Source organism: Diceros bicornis, chromosome 27 (genome assembly GCF_020826845.1).
Source record: "Diceros bicornis minor isolate mBicDic1 chromosome 27, mDicBic1.mat.cur, whole genome shotgun sequence".
NCBI classification, from domain to species: Eukaryota; Metazoa; Chordata; class Mammalia; order Perissodactyla; family Rhinocerotidae; genus Diceros; species Diceros bicornis.
This window is the reverse complement of record NC_080766.1, coordinates 36,639,754-36,649,787: the sequence shown is the minus strand read 5'-3', so window position 1 is coordinate 36,649,787 and position 10,034 is coordinate 36,639,754. Positions and strand designations below refer to the sequence as shown.

The 10,034-nt window shown below is 34.6% G+C and overlaps 1 protein-coding gene across 1 annotated transcript in view; it reads right to left on the bottom strand.

Moving 5' to 3' along the window:
- Positions 1 to 8,657: 8,657 nt before the first annotated feature.
- The window catches only part of MORC3 (MORC family CW-type zinc finger 3), a 40,752-nt gene continuing 39,375 nt past the window's right edge, over positions 8,658 to 10,034 (bottom strand). The window contains exon 17 of the mRNA XM_058523073.1: positions 8,658 to 9,386. Coding sequence (XP_058379056.1) covers positions 9,233 to 9,386 — 154 coding nt within the window. The 3' untranslated portion in view covers positions 8,658 to 9,232. The remainder of the gene's footprint in view (positions 9,387 to 10,034) is intronic.

Sequence of the window (10,034 nt, the reverse complement as noted above, 5' to 3'; positions counted from 1 at the left end):
TAAACAATAATGTACAACAAAAATTTCACAATAAAAAAAAGGGTTTCCTAACTCAGTTCACTATAAAGGCCTAGAAGAAATGCTCAGACGAGAAGCAATGACTATATTTGTGCTGAGATTATGGTCTCTAAATAGCATGACCCATGAAATGAACTAGAGCTCTTTAGAGGAAGGGCTCTTTCCAGGTCTAGATCAGGAAATGTATTAGATGAGCCTGAAACACCTTATTACACCAGAAAGCAAGAAAATCATCAAAGACAACTAGGATTCTGTAACAAGGACACAGGAGCCAATCTGAAGAGACCTTAGGCCAAAGTGAGACCATTTAACATTGGAAAACTGCCACAATGGATTGAAACACTTAAATGTTAAAATTCACAAGTTCATAATGATATTAACAATAACAAAAAGCTCATTGCTTATCTTTGGAAGATATTTGGGAAACAAGGTGTGAGTCAAAACATTTATACTGCCTATTCTATATGAACTGTACCTCAGAATAACTAAAAAGGTTTTCTTTATAGATTTCTCAACTCAAAAGGAATGATGAAATTTGAGTATCACCATTTCACAACTCCTAATAAAATAATGGATCTAGGTGTGATTATTAATGGATGTTAAAATCATTAGGTAAAAGAGTGATAGGTAACTTTATAAATGATGGATTAGGATGACAACACCTAAACTCACTGATTAATCACAATTATAACAAAAAGAGACAAATATACATTATGTACCTCTTGATGTGATGCAACAGGAGGAACACAGTACCACCTAAGACTTCTTCCAAAAAACAAAGAACTTGAATCTGATTAACTCTGTCCATCTAAATACCAGTTTACAGGAAATAAGAGAGAGGTATTTTTAAAAAACTAATGATACAAAAATGAGGGAAATTCTAAAAGAAAAATGTTCTGGTTTCTTCAATAACTGAAAAGGAAGAAACCACAGAAAGAAGAACCTACAGATTTAAAGAGACTTTAGGCACATATCAACCAAATGCAATGTGTGGATTCTGTTTGGATCCAACTTGAACAAACCAGCTGGAAAAATAATTATGAAACGACCAAAGAAATTTGAACAATCACTAGATTTAATATTAAAGAATTACTAATATTTAGGGTATAATAATGGCATTACTTTTGTTTTAACATTCTCTTATTTATTTATTTTTGGGTTTTTTTTTTTAAGGAAGAGTGGCTCTGAGCTAACATCTGTTGCCAAACTTCTTCCTTTTGTTCTTTTTTCCCTCTCCAAAGCCCCAGTAGATAGTTATATGTCATAGTTACCCTAGTTGCTCTATGTGGGACGCCGCCTCAGCATGGCTTGATAAGAAGTGCGTATGTCCACGCCCAGGATCCGAACCAGCAAACCCTGGGCTGCCAAGCAGAGCACGCCAACTTAACCGCTACGCCACCAGGCTGACCCCCAACAGTCTCATATTTAAAACTTAAAATGAAAAATTTAAATCTCATATTTTAGAGATAATACTAAATTATTTACAGATGATATTATATAATGTTTAGAATTTGCTTCAAAAATATGCGAGGAGCAGTAAAGCATAGAAAAACAAGAGAAAATCAACAAAACCAAAACTCCATTGGTTCTTTGAAAAGATCAATAAAACTGATAAACCTTTAGCTAGATTGATTAAGAAAAAAAGAATACTCTATTACTAAAATCAAAGAAAGCGGAAACATTACTACTGATGTTATGGAAATAAAAAGGATTATTTTTATGGAAATAAAAACAGAATACTATAAACAATTGTATGCTAGCAAATTGGATAACCTATATGAACAAATTCCTAGAAACATACAATCTATCAAAACTTAATCATGGGGCCGGCCCGGTGGTGTAGCAGCTAAGTTCGTGCACTCCACTTTGGCAGCCCGGGGTTTGCAGGTTCGGATCCTGAGTGCAGACCGACGCGCCACTTGTCAAGCCATGCTATGGCGGTGTCTCATATAAAGTAGAGGAAGATGGGTATGGATGTTAGCCCAGAGCCAATCTTCCTCAGCAAAAAGAGAAGGACTGGCATCAGATGTTAGCTCAGGGCTAATCTTCCTCACAAAAAATAAATAAAGAAATAAAAACTTAATCATGAAGTAGAAAATCTGAATAGACTTATAACTAGTAAGGAAATTGACTCAATAATCAAAACTCTCCCAAGAAAGAAAAGCCCTAGACAGATGGATTCACTAGTGAATTCTACCAAACATTTAAAGAAGAATTAACACCAATGTTTCTCAAACTCTTCCAAAAAATTAAAGAGGAGGAAACACTTCCTAACTCATTCTATGAGGCCAGCATTACCCTGATGTCAAAGCCAGACAGACACTACAAGAAAAGAAAAATAAAGACCAATATTATGAATATTGGTAAAAAAAAACCTCAACAAAATACTAGCAAACCAAATTCAGCAACATATTAAAAGGATTATACACCATGACCAGGTGGAAGTTGTTTCTGGAATACAAGAATGGTTCAATGTACAAAAATCAATGTAATCCATATTAAAGGAATGAAGTGGGGGAAAATGATCATCTCATTTGATGCAGAAAAAGCATTTCACAAAATTCAACACACTTTCATGATTAAAAACAAAGACAGTAACCTGGTATCTTCTATTCTTTTCTATTTCATTTAAAAAATGCTAGTCAAATCCCACATCATTGGTTTCATGAGTTACTAACGGTTGGCGACCTGCAGTATGAAAAATACTGCTGTAAAGTGCACAGTGTAATAAACACACCACCGGGAACATTATAAAAAGCAGCATTAATAGCACACTGCCATCATTACTAAAAAAAAAAGGACAGTAAACTGGGAGTAGAAGGAAACTTCCTCAATATGACAAAAGTAATAGATGAAAAACATAACAGCTCTCACATCATACTCAATGGTGAAAGATGGAAAGCTTTTCCTCTAAGATCAGGAACAAGACGAGGGTGCCCATTCACCACTTCTATTCAACATAGGATTGGCAGTTCTAGCCAGAGCAATCAAGTAAGAAAAAGACACCTAAATTAAAAAGAGAGAAGTCAAAGTATCTCTTTGCAGATAACATGATCTTATGTGTAGAACACCCTAAATATTTGACAAAAAAAGGATTAGAGCTAATAAATGAATTCAGCCAAGTTGCAGGATACAAAATCACACAAAAATCATTTCTAAACACTAACAATGAACATTCTGATTCCAAATTCCAAAAACACTAACAATGAACATTCTGATTCCAATTCCAAAAAAGAATAAAACACTTAGGAATAAACTTAGCAAAGGAGGTGAAAGACTTGTACAATGAAAACTACAACACATTGCTGAAATTAAAGAAGACATAAATAAATGGAAAGACATCCTATGTTCAGGGATTGGAAGACTTAATATTATTAAGCTGACCATACTGCTCAGAATGATCTACAGATTCAACGCAATTCCTATCAGAATCCCAACAGCATGTTTTGCAGAAACAGAAAATTCTGAAATCTGAAAATTCTCAACATCACTAGCCATTAGAGAAATGCAAATCAAAACCACAATGAGATACCCCTTCACATCCATTAGGATGGCTAAAATCAAAAAACAGACAATAACAGTGTTGGAGAGATTGTGGAAAAATTGGAATACTTCTGCAATGCTGGTGGGTATGTAAAATGGTCTAGCCTTTGTGGAAAACAGTTTGGCATTTCCTCAAACATTTAAGTATAAAATTACCATATAACTCAGCAATTCCACTCCTAGGTATGTACCTAAAAGAATTCAAAGCAAGGACTCCAAGAGATACTCACACAACAACGCTCACAGCAGCATTATTCTTAATAGCAAAAAGGTGGAACCAACCCAAATGTCCATGGATGGATCAAAGGATAAACAAAATATGGTGCGTACGTACAATGGAATATTATTCAGCCTTATGAAGTAATGAAACTGATATATGTGACAACATGGATGAACCTTAAAAACGTTATGTAAAGTGAAAGAAGCCAGACACAAAAGGACAAATATTTTACGATTCCACTTATATGAGGTACCTAGAATATGCAAATTCAGAGACAGAAAGTAGAGGTTACCAGGGGCTAGGAGACAGGGGGAATGCGGAGTTACTGTTTAGTGAAAAGAGTTTGTTTGGAATGATGACAAGTTCTGGAAATGGATAATGGTGACGTGGTTGCACAACAGTGTGAATGTACTTAATACCACTGAATCATACACTTAAAAATGGTTAAATTGTAAATTTTAAGTTATGTATATTTTTCCACAATAAAAAAATTAATGAGTTAATATTTGTAACACACAAAAAATATTATGGGAGGGGCTAAGTAAATAGGGGCATAGATAAAACAAGACTGACCATGAGTTGAAAACTGTTGAAGCAGGATGATGCGTACATAGGAGTTCATTATAACAGTTTCTCTATTGTATAATACTATGTTTTATATAACAATTATATCATTAATATATAATGATATATAATAAATTATTATTATCCTAGACCCCTATATTTCTCTACCCAGGAAAAGAGGTAACAGGTATAGTTACATCAGACTGTGTCACTTCCCTTGCTATCAGCTGGTTAGACGACTCACACTCCTGGAACTCTTGAGCATCTCCCAGCAAGTTTCCATTCTGCAGTCTATGAACACCCTCCCCCAGAACTGACCTGCCGAAAGTCATACAGCAAACTGAGAACAGTGCTTTACAGTATCTCCACTGCCTCCAGGAACACCACAGTTTGAGAGATACTCCAAGGGAGTAAAAAGCGAGTCACAAAAACATGGGACAATTGCCTGTATAGGAAAAGAAAATTGTATGTCCAAGTTATTTTAAGTCAGCCTTGGTTCAGATCACAGTACAAACTTTCAAACCACAAGCCCCAACTTGCAACAGCATTTAACATGAAACACATGGGAGATTAGGAAGGCTGTTGACTCATACTTTGTGACTATAAAGCACCACTCCACTGTGTTATGAACATACAGCCAAATTCTGGATAATAGTCACATATTGAAGACACTCATAACCTAACTATTAGCCAGGTTAAGGTAGAAGTTCTTTTGAGTCAGATTTTACTTATTCTGTATCGTTACCATGATATTGAGTCCTGACTGCTTTGCAAGAAATTAACACTGAACCTCTAAGTTAAACTTGTTTTACATGTTTGAAATAGGAAATTGCATTTACTCACAACTCATTGTTAGAATGTTTGTGTAGGAAATTAACTTGTGATTCACACTCCAGTTTTATAATGGTTAATTCATTCTCTGTGACCACAATCATTTAGTAACTTCATCTGTATTTGAATGGCTTGTCTTGACTTTCTCCCTACAGGCCAGTATGTGGAAATTAACTTTGTGATCACGAAACTTAATTCTAAAAAGCAATACATATATATTTTCCTTTACTTCAGGCAGATATTAATGGCACTCCTTTTGTGAGCCATGGCTGATGTCCAAAAGACAAATACATGACAGACATGAATACAGTGGGTCTCTCACTCCACTCTCGTGAATCTGTTTATGAGACACTGTACAAAAGTAAGATTTAACCTACTGTGGATTTTCTGAAAGCTAGTTGTCTAAGTATCATTTGTAGCCACATTAATATAGGCTTTTAGCTTTTTTAAAGCAATAAGACAAAGAACCCAATAGAAAAGAACAGCAAAGAATATGATGCAGTACACAGAAAAATTAAAATGGCCAATAAAAAATGAAAACATATTCAACCTGAGACAAAGAAACGCAAGCTGCCATCTTTTCACATATCAGATTAGCAAAAGTAAGTTTGATGGAGAGAGGAAAAAATGCACTCATACACTTATTTTTCATAGGATAAATTCCTGCAACCATTTTTGGATGGCAACATTTATTAAAATTTACATAGCATTCACTCTTTTTCCATCAATATTAACTGTAAGGAATATACTCTGGATATATTTGAAAAAGTGTGTGTGATGTATATTTATTAATTTTCACAGTAGCACTTTTTGTTAATACCAAAAGGAGAGAAATAAATGAGCATTAGGAGAATACTGGTATCATAGAATGTTACTAAAGCTCTTCAAGAGTAATTATGGAAATGAGGTTTTTATATGAAATCAATAATTTTAATTATTGTCTCACTCTGATAAAAATCAGAAAGCAACATTTATAAAATTGCCACATCACTTTTCACAGCAGGGAACTGAAATCTATACATCTCATTTTACCAATTCTATACTGTCACACATTTGTGCAAATTTGAGATACAAAATATATAATCAAACATAAAGACATAAACTGAATGCATATGTATGAATGTGTGTATGTATGCAGCTAGTATTTTCTCGAAGGACAGAAAACAATAGTGGTTACCTTTAGGGACGTGGTGGGGAAGTCTTTTCACTTTACACCATTCTGTTCCGTTTACATTTCTAACTGGGGCACCAACTCTGCTTCCCTTTCCCCTCTCCTTGTTTGCCCCAGTGAGAAAGTGGCCATGCTTCCCCTGAATTTGCTTCAGGAACCACCTGAGTTCAACATCTGTAAATACTTATCATTGGAAGATACAGATCAATGGTTCTTTGCTATGATGGCGCACTGAGAGATCTTAAAAAAATACTGGTATCTGGGTCCAACCCCCAAAACTCTGACTTAATTAGTATGGGGTGCATCCTTGCATTAGGAGTCCTAAAAACTCCCCAGGGGATTCTAATATGCAGCCAGTGGTGAGAACCACCAGTATATATCACTTTAATTATTCCTCAACGACAAATAATGACCTAATAGGCTGTGTGATAGCAAGAATCAAGGGCCTGAGACCACGGGCAGAGTCACCAGCAGTACCTGCCCACATTAGGAATCTGAGGCCCAAATAAAGACACATTGGTATATCACACCATTCCTGCTTTTACTTAGCTTTTACTGATTTTGCCCTTAGCTGACGAAACCGGGCCTGTTTGTAGGGATTGTGGACTATTCTGATTTACTTCCTTATGCTGTTTTTGTTTTAAAGTAATAATTCGTTTAAGCAACACCGTCCTCTCACTAGCCTTTTACAAGTTTAATGTAACAACAAAAAAGATAGGTCTAAATATTATATATGCCATGAAAGTCCATGTTCTTCTGTTAAACTTCTTGTTAGCCACATTTTTCTTTTTTTTTTTTTGTGAGATCAGCCCTGTGCTAACATCTGCCAACTTTTTTTTTTTTTTTGCTGAGAAAGACTGGCCCTGGACTAACAACTGTGCCCATCTTCCTCCACTTTATATGGGACACCGCCACAGCATGGCTTGCCAAGCAGTGCGTCGGTGCACACCTGGGATCCGAACCGGCGAACTCTGGGCCGCCGCCGCGAGGCGCGCACACTTAACCGCTTGCGCCACCAGGCCGGCCCCCAGCCACATTTTCAAACAACCCTATCTTGGCAATAATTTCTTAAAGGGTAAAAAATATTTAAGTATTCCCAAAGAATCAATTTAGCAAGCAAGTTTCTCTTACTAATCCTATGATTAACTTTGCCATTAAGCCAGATAACAGCCATATAAAATGTGTATTTTTGCAAGAACAAAGCTGACCAAAAGGGAAAAACAGCAAATTCCAAAAAGAACTGCTACATAAATATTCACAAACTTAGACATGCTCTACATAGCTGCTATCACTTAGGCAAGGTTTCTTCAGATTAAATGATTTATACAAAGAAACAGTTTCTTCTCAAGTGTAAAATACACACACGTACTGACTCTTCTTAAGATGAGCTCAGATTAATCTTAATGGAAACAAAGTCTTAGTCTTCTAAATATAATTTGTAATTAATACAGTAAAACGAGCTCAACTGGAGGGTCTTAGTGGACACAGTTTTAGTTTTCAGAATATAACCTGAATATAGCATTCTTTAAAAGCAGTATGTGAAGAGTTAGCCACCATATATATTTTTATTTTATTACAAGATATTTTAAAATTTGGGCAGATACAGTTATGACAGAAAACCAGCTTCATACCAAAAATACACTTTCAATTACTTTCTCAATCAAATAAAAACAATCTTCATTTATTTGCTTTTTCTAGAAGTTAATGTACAGTAAAAATTTAATACTGTATATGACAGACATGTAATTAAGCATCCATATAAAAGGAACATGAATGTTCAGAAACAAAAGTAAAAATAAATAGCATGATAAAACTTTGAAAAAATAATGCACGTTTTTGTTGTGGAAAATATGATTCTTAATTATATATACATAGTTATACTTAATAGAAAGCCATCTCTTTAAAATTGCACAAAACATGGGACCAATAAAGCATAATTTTTATGGCATGTAATAGTATAATCCTAGGGCAGTTTGTTGCTTAACTCTAGGATATAAAACACTTAGGTTTGTAATAGAATAAAAGGTATGCAGTATCATTCGAGAAAGACTGTCTTCCTCAACTCACATTAACCTGTAGTAATCCTACAAAAGGCTGTACAGGAAATTTCACAAAAAGAAATATTAAACAATTATTGTGCCCACTCCATGCTGATTAAGCAGCCAAAAATGGGCTTCAAAGTAAGCGTGGTGGGACATTTAATATTTTTGATACTTTTTTATACTAAGATAATATCTTTGTTCTATAAAAACACTTTGTGTTTAACCATGATTGGCAATCTCAGCACAAGAAAAATTCTGGCAAAATGGATGGAGAGAGTTTCTGCTTACTTTATTTTCATGAATAAAATACTTCAGAAGATAAGAATTTATAGAAAAGAAACATTAATGCTTCATTCACTTACAACTTATCAGGAGTGTTATTCCATTCTTTAAAAATCCTGTTCAAACTTCTCTGTAAAAAAATCAAAGGTAACATTTCCATTTGTATTATGGCACAGCCCGCAATTCAGAGAAAAATACACTTTGGGGAACCAGAAAAGATTAAACAAAGGTTAGGGGCAACCTGAAAACCTCTTGGTGAAAAACACTTAAGTCCTCTAGGGTAATAAAAAAATATGTGCAGACTTAATTACAAATATTTACATTTCAAAACAGAATCATGAGTTAGCTATTCAGCCGCTCAACAGCAATGATTCACAGGCATTTCAAAGAAGTGATAATGTGTCCACAGTATTTGTGACCACACTTGAATGCATAGAATAAAGATTATGGTTCTTCAGTCTGTTACCCATCCTATCTATAAAACAAAAATGTTTACATTTTCAAAGCTGTACAACCAAAAGGATTGAGCAAATATTTTTATTATCTCACATAAAATATACTTTAGGTACTACTGATTTCACTCATTTGCTCGACCACTTGTCCTAAAATCTCATCAACTACATCAACATCATAATTCACTTGCTGAAGATCAAGATCAGGTACAATCATGGCCAGCAGCTGTCCTACGTTAACTCGAAGAGAGCGAAGTTTGAGGCTGCAAATAGAAAAATTACACCTATTAGATGAACATTATAATAGTTTAATATTCATGTAGCGCTTAATATTTAAGTGAAATATTAATACATTTAATTTAATAATTAAGTGTTTATCAGTTGCTAGGTAGAGTGTTTCATAAAACTAGTGGCTCTATTTAGTTCCAACTAATATAATTTCAATTTGAGATTGAAGAAAACATGGACTGGTAAAACACATAAATGACAAGATGTTAATTACAATACTGTTATCACTTGGAAAACAGTAGTGATATACTAGTGAGAACACTGTTCTAAGAATAAGAATGCATCTCTTTGAAGTGCAGCTTCCTTTTGAGGAAGATCAACTGAATTGTTCCCTAAAACACGTTCTATGAGATATCCACTGTTGTAGAAGAGGAAGAAGAAATGGTTCTGTGATCAAATAAGCTTATAAAATTCTGAGTTAAATAACGTTAAACAAGACTTTTTAAAATGCATGACTTCTTTGAACCTTTCAAATGCTCAAGTTCACTGTCCGTCTATTTTACTATGCATTTATAGGGAACAGTGTTTTGCTGAAAACACTGGGAAACCCTGGATTAGATGATCATTATCATTCCTTTCAAGTCTACATACGTGGATCTGAATATCAACATTGTAGACTTTAA